This window comes from Lucilia sericata, unplaced genomic scaffold (assembly GCF_015586225.1).
Source record: "Lucilia sericata isolate MDLA Ls3-8-SP2 unplaced genomic scaffold, ASM1558622v1 Contig001497F_arrow, whole genome shotgun sequence".
In the NCBI taxonomy this organism is placed as follows: domain Eukaryota; kingdom Metazoa; phylum Arthropoda; class Insecta; order Diptera; family Calliphoridae; genus Lucilia; species Lucilia sericata.
Genome location: NW_023995425.1, coordinates 1 through 15000, shown reverse-complemented (window position 1 = coordinate 15000; position 15000 = coordinate 1). Strand labels below are relative to the sequence as shown.

Sequence of the window (15000 nt, the reverse complement as noted above, 5' to 3'; positions counted from 1 at the left end):
AAACAGACGTCATTTCAATACAATTTTACAAAATATATAAAAAAAATAGAAACACAAACACTGAAGAAAAAATACAACACACAGATACAAAAACAAAAGCAAACTGCATAAAACATTAACTCTGCTGCTGCCGACGCCGCCGTTGTTACAACGGAATTTTTCAATTACGTTTTCAAGACCTCATTCGTGTCAAATTAGTTACAGCTTTGAGCAAAATTTTTTAATAAAAAAAAATAAGATGAACAAGAAAAAATGTTAAATTTTAACTTAAATTGCAATTTTTTGGTTTAGATTTTTATATTTCAATAAAATTTTCTTGAAAAAGTTACAGATTTTAGAGAAATTTTCTTAATTTTTTTAAAGCAGCCACTTACTTTTTATTGTAATTTCTTTTTTTAACAAATTATTTGTTCTTCTTTTACATATATTGCACTGTTTTGTTGTTGTAGAGAAAAGTTGTTATTAATTTAAAGAAAACTATAGAAAATATATTAATTTAACACAAAAAAAACTTAAGAAAACACAAATTTTAATTGATGACTCGTATTATTTTTTTGCCGTGTGTAGTTGAGTGTGATTGTTGTCAAATTCTTCTTCTTTTTAACAGTAATGCACTTTTTTCTTTAAGTAAACACACTCATTTACTTTTTTTCTACTCACTCCTTTGCACTCGTTTTTAAATTTTGCTTTTATTTGTTTTTCTTTCTTTAAACAAAGCAAATTGTGTTGACAAAAAGTAAAATTAAAAAAAAAACACCTTAAATTTTAATTAAATACTTTATAAAATTTATTTTATTAGTGTTGAATTCGGGCGTTTTTATTCCTTTTTTTGTTAAGCTATTGCATTTTTGTTGTTTTGTTTTGCTTTTTTTGCCACTTTTTTTTTCTTGATGTGTGAGCTCATTCACTAAATTTTGTTGCTTGTTTTCTTTGCTTATTGTGTTTTTTCTTATCTTGCTTTTATTTTTATAATTTTATTTCATTTATTTTCTATACGTACACTTTGCGCGACTTGTCTTTTTTTTTTTCTTCAATATATTTTTATCGTATTTACTTTTCGGTTTGTTTTTTTTTTTATTATTTGCCTTTATATATATTGCAGCTTTATATGAAAAGGTGTGTGCGCAACAGTTCGTAATAAATTTTCTTTTTTTTTTTCTTATTTGTCGTACAAAATATATTTTAAACTTTTCTCAGATTCTAATAATTAATTTCGTTCCAAATTATTATTTAATATCGTTAGAAATTGTTTTTGTTATTTCTAATTGTCTCTCGTTAACACTTTAAAATTCTTGTTATTAAAAAAAAATTATAAAATTTATTTTTATCGTGTATTTCTCTAAAAAAATTGCGACCGCTCGTTTACCAACACGTTTAACTTCTCGTAATGTCAAATCAACACTGTTAAAATTGCTTCTTCTTTTTACACACCATAAATCACTGTAAATACCTATATATAAAGTAGCCATATTTTATAAGTGAAAAACGCCTAATTAAAAACCACTAATTTTGAGCAAATAACCTTTAAATACTATTATATACAAAGAATTTAAAAAAAAAACAAAATTTTCTTGTACGATTTGTTCTTATACTTATTATACTATTATTAAATCACAATGGACCCTTAGAAAAAATAAACGCTATTTTTATTAATAAAGTAACTTAACACTGGCAACACTGCCTAATGTTCAGCTCTTTTGCAGAGTTGTAATAATAGGTAGTATAATTTTAGAGTGGCCATATTATTTCTTTCAAAGCTCACTTAAACCATATTTAGAGTGGATTTTTTATTCATAAGAAATGTTACTCATGTAATAAAACAGAATTATCAGGTGAACGGTTGTGCCAATTTTTTTTTAAATTATTTCAAAAGCTTTGGTAAGAATAGATTTAGTAATAAAATAAGTAAACATTAAAATCGGCACTGACCGCGCAAGGTTTGTAGGAAGCATTCTAGCAAGATCTGAGTCCTAGGTCCTGTAAATAATTAACACAGAAATTTGTTAAATACATAGAGTCGGACGACCTTTATGCGGCGTTAAAGTTTGTTAGGGTTCAAGTCCCCTGAATTTAGTTACAAATTATATGTATTACAACTTAAATTACCGAGAAGAGCTACGAAGACTAGAATCTACACGCTTTATAATGATGCAAATATAATATTATAAGCAATATAGAGCCTATTGACATAGTGGTCCGAATATTTTGCCTAAAAAAAATAAAACTATCAAATTATTATTAAGTAAAAATACAGTTAACCCATTTATGACTTCAAAATTGCTATCAACGTTCTTGCGACCTCTTATTTAATTACAAAGCTTACATCAGATGGAAAGACGTTTAATCATATGGATACTTAGGGAATTTGAAAACATTGATATAGGAACAATATTGTTCAATATTTTATTAAGAACAGAAATAGATTGTTTTGTGCAGATATTATGTAGAGTGCTTAATGGACTTATGGCTAATTAAATCTTTTGCGAAATATGTTCACTTTCAGCAAAATTCCAATGACAAATTTTACTTACTACTACTTCCAGCACTTTTAGAACATATTTTTATCTTCGATTTTATTACACAACATTTTCTTTTTAACAAAATTAACACTTTACGAAAAACGCTTTTTCTCCTAAGCCTCTACTTGCTTCTGCTCACCCTTAGGATCCTTAGACATTAATTCTCTCAAAATATCCTTTTTCGATTCGAAATATTCTCTATACCACATAATGTGTTCCTTTTTCTCCTTGGCTGTAATATAGGGATTCTTAGAGAGACCCACACACACCAGCTCCATAAAATGTCTAACAGGACCACGATTGGGACACCAATCTTCTAGATGTTGTTCTAAGAATATATGCTCCGAAAAGTCTACATCCTTTTCGTCCAACCAATCTTGTTCGTTGTCGATGGGGAAACGCCAGATTTTACCCTGTTCCGTCCAGTTAGCTAATTTATCGAAATAATTGGAAGGAGGATGAGCCACTTGAATCTTAAGAGCTTGCTCTTGTAGGTAAGACCAAGTGGGCAACATATCCGGGGATTCCTTTAAGCTAGAGGGTTCAGTAAAGATGCCCAAGGGTTCACCACCAAACAAATTAACACTGCCGGTATAAAGTTCGGCCTCACGTTTGCGTTGCATAGGACGTCTGTCTTTGGAATATTCCTGTCGTTTGTTTTGCTGTTGTTTGCCTTTGGCAGCTAGGCTACGTCTAACATACTCACTGCGTGTGTTAGTAGGTTCCTTTTGGGTTTGACGACGATCAATTTTCATGCCCACAATCAACTCACTTAAGCTAATGTCGGGTTCTGTGGAAGAGCTAGTAGCAGATTTTTGTTCATCTGTTGTCGCCGCAGTTGCCGAGGATTTGCCACCCAATAATCTGGTCAACAATTCCGATTCAGTTTGTTGCTGCTGCTGTTTTTCATCACCCAACAAGGAGGCTACTTTTTTGGCTGCCGCAAAAATATCTTTCGATTCCACCTGTTGCTTTTGTTGCAATTTCTTCTTTTTATTAGCCTCACCCGGTTTGGTGACCACATCGTTGCGTTTGGCAAAATTTATTTGATCGTCAGCCGTTTGCATGGAGGCCAATAGCCTATTTAACTTGGCCGAAGCTGATTCTTCATTGGCTGAGCTGTTAGCTTCCTTAGCTAAAGGTTTTTCGGTTTTTTCCTTTTTAGACTTTTTGGTTTCCTTCTCGTCGTCTGAGGAAGCAGCATAATCTTTGCTATAGTTACGATTTCCACCGGCCAATAAACGTGCTGCTACATGTCTATTAGGATTTCATAAAAATATTGTTTCTATAGTAGTTTTGAAGTAATTTTTTTTATAGAATACTTGCCTAATGGACAACTCCTGGGTTTTACGTAAATATAACATGTCGTTTTGTTATTTTTAATTAAAAAATTCTAATAATTTTCAAGCAGTTGTTACATGAAAAATTCTACGAACAGCAGTAATAATTTTGACAGCTACTGGGGGAGGTTGAACATATGTTCGTATACATGGTTGTATTTTTTGGTAGGGTTTAACCCCATAAGGGATAGGGGTACTTTATAAGCCAGTAAGTGTACTTAAAAGTATGTATCTTAAGTCAAACGGTACTACCGGAAACTTTCCAAAGTTAATTAATGTTTTATTAAAAAATATACAGAATTCAAATACAATTTCCAACTTCGCTAGCAACCCCGAAATCAAGTCATTACATCAATATACATTTTTGGATTCTGAGCAATATTATCCTCCATAATTCTCTTCTTCATCGCCTCCCACTGTTCCATGCGTTCTTGAATCTCCGGTATAACCGATTTAACTTGCAGCCGATCAATTTCCGCTCCATCTCTCAGTTCAATTTGTGTTTTGAAATTATAGTTCGGCGTGTAACCATTCAGTTTTAGAAAATGATCAAAATAAAATGGTACAATTTGTTCTTGAGTCGTGTCCAGTTGTGTAATACTATCCCTAAACTCGCTGGCCTCCTCAATGAGGCCGTCTTCGTGAAAGGCGCGAAAAAAGAATTTGGCTCGCTCGGTTATTTTCTTCTCTTCGATTTTTACAGTTTTTGCTCGTTTTTTAATGAAATAACGGGGTAGTTTGCTGGGCCGGCGTTTGGCCTTTTGATAGGGAGGTTCTAGATTCTTAACCACCTTTTTCATTTCCATATCTATACGCCGCTCTATGTGATAAGCCTGATAGGATTGTTTGCGCAAGTAAGCCCGTTTAGAGCGTAGTTTGTTTTCGCTCTGGCGGGCCAAATCCATAGGTATGGTTTCGAATTTAGCTGGAGAAGAGTACATGTTAAATTAATATATAAACTTTTTGTTGAAATACCTTACCTATAAGCTCCATTACCACTTCCGACATCATGGCCACCATTTCTATGGTATACAATTCTTGACCACTGGTTCCCCTTAAACTGGCGGGCACTATACGACGCCAAGCTTCCCCTATAATAGCACGATCTTTTTGAAATGACACATCATTAAAGCACTCCTCGATAGGTTGTTGTAGAAAACGTAAAGTACGTTGACTTAACCATTTGGCGCGATCAGACATAAAATATAGTTTAGCACATTTGCGACTTACAAATTGCTCTTTGTCCTGCAAATCATCCGCACACCAATCCACAAAAGTTTCCAATTTGTATTGCAATTCGGTGTGTAGATTAAAGGTGAAATGCATTTCGAGTAGTAAAACAAATGTCTTGTTTTTTAAATTTTCCAGACCCTCTAGGAAACTTAAGGCATTGGGAAATACTATTAGATTATCATGTTTATTGCGCAAATATTCTTCTTCATAAAAGGTTTTTATAGCCCAGGCATCATCCTTTTCACGTTTGCGTATATTCATAGTAGAGCGTTTGGCTATAGAAACCTCAAAGTTTTCCAATTCTTCTTCTTCTTCAGCTTCGAGACGATGAATCCAATCGTTCTGCACACGCCACTCTTGATCTCCTAGCAAATAATGGAAATTTTGCAGCATAATACAACGCACCCAATGACCCTCTATAAAAACAATGTCCATATTGAGTATAACCATTTCACGTTCTAGGTTTTTCAGTTGAGTTTTCAAACTATCGGTTTCATCGTAGTAATTTTTCACCTTATAAACCACCGCCATGGCGGCATCATATTCCCGTTTCTCCCATTTGGCAAAAAGTTTCTCAAACAATTCCTTAACCCTTTGCATGTCACACCAATGTTGTTCGTTTAGGCGATCATAGATTTTAGTGCGCACCATTTGTCCCTGTATTAGCAGGGATTCAAATTTCAAACGTAAAGCATCCTTGATGAAGGATTGGCCGCTTTTGAATTTAATTTGTTTAATTGCCGGTCTATTCTTTAACTCTTCCACATAGTTTTCCTCGATATCGGTGGCCACCACACCTTTGTGTTTGTTAGAGCCTTGACCTAATAGCTTTTCCCTAACATCTTCTATGGGTACCTCCAAACGCAGACGCAGGCCATTCTTTAGACGTGTATTAAAAGTGAAAAAACTATCCTTGGCTGTAGTTAATTCTAGTTGAGCTTTCTTTTGTCCGGCAAAAGGTAACATTTGGAAAGGATTGTTTTGCTCTTTATCCACATCTATGGGTACGGCTTGAAAGCGTGATCTCTGCAATTCCTCAAAGGGTACTATAGATTTGCGTATATAATCCAAAGGTATCTTTTCTTTGCCCTCCATTAGCAAATAACTGCCGCTGTCATTGGTAAGATTTGTGCAGACAGAACTACTCAAGGAGGTCAAGCAACTTTCTATGCTTTTTAAATCTTCCTCCAACTCTGTGAATAAATCCGTTTTATTAACATAAAGTTTTGTTGTTGGATCCTCCATTTGCTGACTTTCTTTATATAATTCTCTGGCATCTCTCAGTAATTGCAAGTATTCTTGGCGTCCCGGATAATCAAGGTTTTCCAGTTCTTTGGGATCTCTAGTTTGTAACTTGTAGTCATTTTGCTGGCAGATATCTGGAGTTTTTACCACACCCGAATCCTTTGTTTTAATTTTTTTGCTTTTGTTTTGTTGATCCTTGATCATTTCTTCAAAATTATACTGAGGACAACTTAGATCCATGTCAACAAACTGATTACAGGGAGGATTGGCCATACGAAAGTTTTCCATTAGCACACGATCAGTTTTCTTTTTAATTTTCGTAATTTCTGCTTGCACCAATTGTGGTTGGTAGTGTACGCGTACCTGTTTGACCTGGGTGGCTTTCCAATGATCATGATGATGTCGCGCTTCGAAACGATCAGTGTAAGGCCGCCGTTTTTGTTGCTCAACATTAGCCAGTTCCACTTCATCCTCAGCCAACTTTTGCATATAGGGCAAGTTAGTGCTTAAAACTATTTGATCGAATATTTCGGATGCCACTCTTAGTTTGTTATAATCTCTTGGATTTCTGGGATGTTGCCGTAAAGTAGGTTCTCGATATTTAGGAGCTGGCATATTGCCACGTAATTTTAAGGGTTTTATTTCCCTTTCTAGAGGACGTAAATCTTCGTTCTCTAACTCATCTACTAATGGTTCTTGTGCTGGCACCCAGTCGCTATCGGAACTGCTAGAAGAATTTTCACATTTTGTTTGTAAACGTGATTTTTTCAATGGCCTACAGGGTATACCCAAAAGTTTAAGTCTCTGCTGTTTCATCTGCTCTTGTTTACGCTTCTCCCTAAGAGCTTTGGCGGCCATAAACTCATTGGTTGATTTAAGTTTTAAAATTGCTACATCGGCCAAAGGATCTTTAAGCTGGGAAAATCTTTTCGAGGTATCACCAAAACGATAGCTGATCAAATTAAACTTCTTGACATTATAGCGTAAGCGTGGTTTGGCAAATTTCAAATTTTTACGTCTAACACGTTCATAATGTCGCCCTAAAGGTTTGTGAATATAGTCCCTTATGGTAGAGCCTTCCGCTTGGGGTGGTTTAAAACCAAATGGTGGTGGAAATAACACTAATTGCGGATCATCTGGTGTGCGTAATTTTTGTATGCCCATCTCTACATCCAGTTTTATGTGCTGCTTTTTGGGTGCCAACTCTTTTAGCCATTGTTCACGTGTTATGCAAGTCTTTTCCTTACGTGTTCCCCGCAGTTTCTCATGTTGTGTCAGTTTGCCTCTTAATTTGGTGTCCATTTTATATTGAAAACCTCGAAGTTTAAATTTGCTTGCCTGTTTACCCACTTCCAGATTATCTTCATCATCTGTAGATTGTTCGGTTAAGTTGGAATCTGTTACATTGCGTTGTTCATTAGTCTCCGAGCTTATTTCCAACTCAGCAGCTGGTATCTTCTTAACTTTGCCTTTACGTTCCAAAAAGAACTCTTTTGTTACTCGGGCTTTATCACGTTTTATAAGATTTGTATGTTTTAAATCTCTCTTGAATTGTTTAGTCTCTTGCATAGTATGAGGGAAGCTGCGTCTTTCAGTTTCTATCTTCTTCTTTACATTCAATTCTATTCCTGCACATCTTTCTATGGTTTCATCTATGCTTGTCACAAGTTTCTTGAGATTTGCATCGGCTAAAGTCAGTGCCAGATTTTCGTTCTCCACCTTTTTGCGTACTTCTTCAGCTAGTCTTTTCTGCTCTTGTCTTGCCTTGTTTCGCAGATAAAGATCTTTGTATCGTTCTCGACGCCGTTCATTTTCCAACATTATTAGCTTCTGATTATGGGGTTTGTCGGCTGAACGATAAAGTTTACCTAACTTTAAAGGGGTTTCAGGTGGAGTAGCCTGTACAGCTTCATTGCGATCTCGTATATCGAAACGTTTGGGTACCTAAACAAAAGAATTGGATTACAATTTATTCGAAATATTGTAAAAACCCCGATATCTGTCAATTCTCCCATCCCATTTTCACTTACATTTATCATTTCCTCATGTAACTCCGCCTCAACAATTGCCTCCGTTTCGGCCTTTACTCTCCTTCTCTCCATATAGCGGCATACCCTGCGATAGTTACGTTGATTTTGAAAATCCTGTTCATCTTTTTGATACGTATTCTGATAGTCTAGACCCTGAAAATCCAATTGCATTGGATTCTCCAAATCGATTACTTCACAAATGAAATCCTCTGAAGATTCAGAAGCCGTAGCAGCGCAAACATTTTGTGCATGTTTAACCATTTTCGTTAAAGTTGTGAATTCTTTTTTCTTGGAATATTCCTTGCTGCGTAAAACTTCCGGATTGACGAGACATTGTACTTTACGAGGATCTTGCGTTAAAAAGAATTTTTGTCTTGACTTAGACATTTTCGATAATTGTTCATAATTGGCGGGACATGTTCCGGTGTATTTGCGAGGAGCTCCGGCCACAAAACTCTCTTTACAGGGTCTACGCCATTCGGCACCATGGAAATTCGTAGGTTTCTCAGAGCCTTCATGTTGACTATCGATCATTTGCTGTGAAGTGGCTGTTTGTTGTTTTCTGGTTGGTTTTGAACTCTTTAAAGTATCTGATGACTGCTGTTTGAGGGGTTTAACTTCAGATGATGTGTTTGACGAACATTTGGCTCGAAATTTTTTCGGTATCGTTACCACCATTTGGGCAAAATATGAATTTGTTGAACTGGTAAAGTCATAACCACGTTCTTTAGCTGCTGTTGGTGTTGTACTGGATTCGGGATGTTTTAGTTCATTTCTTTGACATTTTACTTTAAACATTCCGGTCCTATTGCTGTTTATTTCGGGAAATTGTAGATTTTGTATGGACACAGTCTGTTGCGAAATTTGTTCATTTCGTTTTGCTGTTGTATTGGATCTATACGAGGAATCTGTGGATGGTGATTCTTGCATATATTCCAGTTTATATTTATTTTGTTGTTTATTTTTAGTACCACGACGACTTTTCGAAGACGTTGCCATTTTTGGAGAAAATATTAAAAATATGTATGACAAATATGGATAAAACAGTTTGAAAATTGTTTGTGAAAGTTTTTTAAAATTATCAAATAAAATCGATTTATTTTTCAAATTTTCTTAGATTCGATAATACGAGGGTTGAATAAGTTTAATTCTATAAAGTTTATGTGCGATCGTAGGGATCTGAAACAGTCAGTGTTACTTTTTCCATGACTTGACAAATACTATTGATTTGTGATGGTCAAGAGGTCAGAAATTTTAGATTTTTTGAAATCTCTTTAATATGCAGCTCTGTTCATCCAAGTTTTTGAGCGATCGAAGTTAACTAAGACAAAAGCTATTGATATGTGATCGAAGAGTAACTTCTTGGCAATTTCTTTAATTGCTTTAATAAGCAACTCTGATCGTAAAAGCCTATGTACGATCGAAGGTATCTAACATATACAATATTAGTTTTTACATGCCTCAGTGTTCTAATCCAATTTCTGAGTTCTTTTTACTTCAACAATGACTTCACCAAAGCTATTGATGTGTCATCGAAGTGTAATTTCTATGCCCGTTAAACTTCATAGAACATTAATTATATTAGTTCCAATATAAGAAAGTAATTTCTGAAAAAGGTTGCCAGGAAATATCTGTGCGGTAGCATCGTCGTTCAGTGAACAAAACATGAAGTTGACGATCTTTTCCGTATGTGACATTTATTAAGAACAAAAATGAATTGACCTTTTAAAAGGAAACAGCTTCAAACAGCGACATTTAACACCAACTTTAAAGCACTTTCACACACCACACTTTTCACTAAAATAAATTCTTGGAAACTTTTTAATGTATATAAAATATATAATATGTATGTATATAATATTATGGGGAATATTATGCAAAAAAAAAAATTAAATTTGTTATTAAAAAAAAATTATGTAAATCTATAAAAAAAAATGATGCAAATTAAAAAAAAGTTATATATAAGCTATATAAGACATGAGAGAAACAAAGTAAAAAGCTACTAAAGTAAAAGAGTAAAGTCAGTAATTGTTAAAAAGGATTTTCTTGGAAAATTTTCGAAATACCATATATAGTAAAATTAATGAGTTTAAAATGCTAACAAGCTAGGGCTTTTGCGTTGCAACTAATAGTTAGAATTATGAAAATAAATAATGTCAGTTAATAAGGCAGGGTTTTTAGGTCTATATCTGGAAATACATATAGTATGGGAGCTCTAAAATAATAATATACGTTTTTCTACGGTTTTGCGGCATATGGGACAACCATCGATTTGATCGCCACAATTTTGACAAGTACCATGTCCACAAAGGAAAACCATATTTTTCATGCGATCAAAACAAACGGGGCACATGGTCTGTAAAGAAAGGAAAGGGTATTAAAAGTTTAATAAGAAGTATTTTTTCCTAATACTCAAGGAAAATCTTTAAAAACTTTTAAAATTAAGTTTAATTACTTTATGCTTACCTGTTCTTTAATATCCTGTAATTGTTGTTTGAGCTTTTGTACATCATCCATTTGGAAATTATTAACATTGGATGGTGCTACCAGGCCACTATTGCTGGCATTATTTGCAGCAGCTGCGGCCGCTAATAGATTATTTTGTGATTGCACCTGTTGGGCAGCATTACCATTGGGTGTTGTGGTTAAGGTATTATTCATGGCTACACCATGACCGGAAGTATTAATACCACCACCAGTGGGCAGCATAGCTTGTGGTTTTTCATTTTCATTATGCATATTGGGATTATGCACCTGTTATAGGATGAATATTAAAAAAATAAGCTAGCAATTGCTTTATTATAATACAATTTTGAGTAATTACCTTTTCTATGCTACCCTCACCGCCACAGCATAAGGAATAAGGCATGATTTCTTCAATTTGTGTACGACATAATACACATTTCTTCATTAAACTGGAACAATTCTCACAGGCCACCATATGGCCACAGGGTTTAAAGAATACTGCAGCCCGGCGATCTGAGCAAACTAAACATTCATCGATTTTTTCACGTGAGGAAACGGTTTCGCGGCATATCAAACATTTCTTAACGCGTGGGGCACAATTATCGCAGCAGCAAACATGGCCACAAGGCTGAAATTGAAAAGAAAACAATATAAAATTCTTTGCCTTTTTTGAGAATTCCAATCACCTACCTTAAATACCGTATCTCGTTTATAATCCGAACATAAGAAACATTCCTCCAAAGTGGAAGCATTAGTTGTATCATTATTGGCTGCTGAGGAAGTTATATGCAAAGATTGTGTTAGATCCTGAACCAAAGTATTTAGCCCACCATTAACTGAACCCGTAGCGACCGCATGTTTAGGCATATTAGCTGTTACAGCGGCATTAGCAGCCGCTGAACTTGATGCTACTGCTGCTGATAAAGGTCTTGGTTGGGCTGCGGCTGAGCTGTGGGCCAAAGCTTTAGCTCTAGTACTGGTGCCAGCCACATTACCCGGTAAATCTGTATCATCTGTCTTGCGTTCATTATAACATTTCACTAAATTCTTGCATAAATTCGGATCGGGACACAAATCTAAAGGTGTTTGCAATTTACGATTCTTTAGTGTTAAATCAGCTCCATTAGCCGCTAGAAAACAGGCTATGGAAGCAGAAGCCTTTTTATTATTAGGATTTCTAAGACCCATCAATAGTTTGCCAAAACCCTCCACATCTTGCAATTGTTTCAGCTGAGATAAAGTGTGATGCCTTAAGGCTTCGTGCAGCGGTGTATCACCATCTTTATCGGGAATGTTAAGATTGGCGCCTTCCTGTACTAACAGCTTAACAATTTGCACATGTTGACGTTCCACCGCCAAATGTAAAGCCGTCTGTAGATTAACATTTTGTCTATCCATATTGGCCTTACCCATATGCACCAAAAGTTCAGCTATTTCTACATGATTATTTAATGCGGCCAAATGTAAAGCGGTATAGCCATCATCTTTCTTTTCTTCCACAATCCATGGACGATTGGTTTTTGTTAATAAAATCTTCATGGCGCTAGGATTGCCTTTAAGGGAAGCATGATGTAAAGCATTGAAACCATTATTATTGGTGAGTGTTATATCAGCGCCATAATCCAAAAGTAAACTTAACATTTCATCGTGTTCTTTGGAAATGGCATCATGCAAAGGAGTATCACCTTCAGAGTCTTGCAAACTGGGATGACAACCCAAACTCAATAAAGTCTTTACCACATTCAAATGTCCCTTATTGACGGCTATATGTAAAGCTGTCTGACGTCGTTTATTGCGAGCATTAAGGTCAGCTCCTGCCTTTGAGAGTAATTCAATAACGGCCGGTTCATCACCAAAGGCAGCATGATGTACAGCACGATCACCATCTTTATCTTCGATTTCAACGTCCACATTATGGCAAAGTAAAATTTGTATGACTTCAATGTGTCCATTTTGGCTAGCAGCCTGTAAAGCGGTATGACCAGCAAACACACCATTAACATCGGCTATGGTATTAACAGTTTGTGCAGCGCCCGCTGAGGAAGAGGCTGCAGCTCCAGAAGAAGAACTGCTGGAAGCCTGCACCGCTCCGGTTAAGTATTCCTCACAACGTTGCTGTAATATAATACAAAAAATATTTATTACTAAAACATTCTTTTAGGAAACTAAATTTCAACATACCGCATAACCATTAGCCGCTGCCTTAACGAACTCCTCAGTAGCATCTCCCGAAACACTGGGCTCAAATAAGTGTTTTAAAATCGCCGACAAACGTTCACCACTTGATATGACGGGCACACAACTGCCATCCGCATTGGCGGATGCCACTTTTGTTACCGCCAATGGATTATAAGTCCAAGAGGTATTACCCACCTCTACCTTTAGATCATTATCATGATAGACCTGTTGTACTCTACCCACTTTACCCAAAGTCAATTGCATAGCATCGGCCCATTCACCATGACCCTTTTGCATTTGTTTAATACTCTCGACATCTGAACAGATCTTAACAATATCACCAACTTGAAACTCGGGTGGTGCCGTTGTAGGTGAGGCTACCTTGGTAAGTACGGCTGGATTAAAAGTCCAACGATTACCGGAATTGTAGCCAACTACTATATCGTGATCTTCATCGATACCCACTACGAGGCCTACATTATTGAGACACTCAAACATACCATCGGTCCAACCGCCATGGCCATGTTGTAACGATTGTACAATTTCCAAGTCCAAATCGACGGTGACTTTATCGCCAATTTGAAAACCGTGTGGTCCTTTGCCAGGACCATTTTCTCCCAGCAGGGGAAGATGATCGCGATAAACTGTATTGCCTTTGACATCGTTGACGACCTGGAAATGTTATGAGGTAAAATTGGAACTGATCTAAAGAACTAAACTAGAGCAGAACTAGGACAGAACTAGAACTGAACTAGAACTGAACTAGAACTGAACTAGAACTGAACTAGAACTGAACTAGAACTGAACTAGAACTGAACTAGAACTGAACTAGAACTGAACTAGAACTGAACTAGAACTGAACTAGAACTGAACTAGAACTGAACTAGAACTGAACTAGAACTGAACTAAAACTGAGCTAGAACTGAACTAGAACTGAACTAGAATTGAACTAGAACTGAACTAGAACTGAACTAGAACTGAACTAGAACTGAACTAGAACTGAACTAGAACTGACTAGAACTGAACTAGAACTGAACTAGAACTGAACTAGAACTGAACTAGAACTGAACTAGAACTGAACTAGAACTGAACTAGAACTGAACTAGAACTGAACTAGAACTGAACTAGAGCTGAACTAGAACTGAACTAAAACTGAGCTAGAACTGAACTAGAACTGAACTAGAATTGAACTAGAACTGAACTAGAACTGAACTAGAACTGAACTAGAACTGAACTAGAACTGAACTAGAACTGAACTAGAACTGAACTAGAATTGAACTAGAACTGAACTAGTACTGAACTAGAACTGAACTAGAACTGAACTAGAACTGAACTAGAACTGAACTAGAACTGAACTAGAACTGAACTAGAACTGAACTAGAACTGAACTAGAACTGAACTAGAACTGAACTAGAACTGAACTAGAACTGAACTAGAACTGAACTAGAACTGAACTAGAACTAAACTAGAACGGAACTAAAACTAAACTAGAACTCACCTTCAAATCAGCCATTCCCTCAAAACCCACACGATACAAATTCTTTGCACCATTATCCCAAACAACATAGGCGGCGGAACGTGGTGAAGCCGAAGACCAGTCTTGTATTTCATTAACTTTACCACGACGACCAACGCCACCATCTTGATCTTCCCATTGCCAGTCGACACCGCGTACTACACGCGCTCCCGGAAAAATACCACGTACTGCTACTTTCTTCGATTTACGTCTTGGTTCAATCATAGTACGTTCACCACCCGGTGTTGCAATGCGATAAAAACGATGTCTTAAATGATGCTTATCGCCATGATAACAAATCGAACATAAGTCATAGTTAACACACTCGGCACACTTCCAACGTATACCAAAAATGGGCTGTTGACGGCAGGTATCACACATAGTGCCATCATGTTTAATACCCGTCGCAGCACTATCCAATATACGTAAATCGTAAGCGCCGGCGCAACGATAATTAGCCGCGGTACCATTAT

The 15000-nt window shown here is 36.1% G+C and overlaps 2 protein-coding genes and 1 long non-coding RNA gene across 6 annotated transcripts in view; all 3 read right to left on the bottom strand.

The window, feature by feature from the left end:
- The window catches only part of LOC119611627, a 90564-nt gene extending 89161 nt beyond the window's left edge, over window positions 1-1403 (bottom strand). For all 4 annotated transcript variants that reach the window (XR_005232088.1, XR_005232086.1, XR_005232085.1 and 1 more), the window contains exon 1: window positions 375-1403. This is a non-coding gene — a long non-coding RNA (uncharacterized LOC119611627). The remainder of the gene's footprint in view (window positions 1-374) is intronic.
- Window positions 1404-2571: 1168 nt separating this feature from the next.
- Window positions 2572-4013, bottom strand: LOC119611625 (28S ribosomal protein S31, mitochondrial). Its single transcript, XM_037967257.1, has 2 exons — window positions 3846-4013; window positions 2572-3776 (listed from the first exon to the last, which is right to left on the bottom strand). The coding sequence occupies exons 1-2, from the start codon at window positions 3881-3883 to the stop codon at window positions 2633-2635; spliced, it is 1182 nt and encodes a 393-aa protein (XP_037823185.1). The 5' UTR covers window positions 3884-4013; the 3' UTR covers window positions 2572-2632.
- A 102-nt stretch (window positions 4014-4115) lies between these two features.
- LOC119611626 lies at window positions 4116-14994 on the bottom strand. The gene is made up of 10 exons (XM_037967258.1): window positions 14510-14994; window positions 13015-13683; window positions 11524-12948; window positions 11192-11461; window positions 10834-11121; window positions 10610-10723; window positions 10470-10492; window positions 8368-9346; window positions 4840-8281; window positions 4116-4784 (listed from the first exon to the last, which is right to left on the bottom strand). The coding sequence occupies exons 1-10, from the start codon at window positions 14906-14908 to the stop codon at window positions 4198-4200; spliced, it is 8196 nt and encodes a 2731-aa protein (XP_037823186.1). The 5' UTR covers window positions 14909-14994; the 3' UTR covers window positions 4116-4197.
- Between the last annotated feature and the right edge of the window lie 6 nt (window positions 14995-15000).

Coding starts and splice junctions, on each gene's coding strand:
- LOC119611625 (XM_037967257.1), bottom strand. CDS start 3,883: ATGTTATATTTACGTAAAACCCAGGAGTTGTCCATTAG. Junction 3,777..3,845: donor ACCCAGGAGTTGTCCATTAG/GCAAGTATTCTA, acceptor AAATCCTAATAG/ACATGTAGCAGCACGTTTAT.
- LOC119611626 (XM_037967258.1), bottom strand. CDS start 14,908: ATGTGTGATACCTGCCGTCAACAGCCCATTTTTGGTATACGTTGGAAG. Junction 12,949..13,014: donor CAGCGGCTAATGGTTATGCG/GTATGTTGAAAT, acceptor ATTATATTACAG/CAACGTTGTGAGGAATACTT. Junction 10,493..10,609: donor GTCCCATATGCCGCAAAACC/GTAGAAAAACGT, acceptor TCTAACTATTAG/TTGCAACGCAAAAGCCCTAG.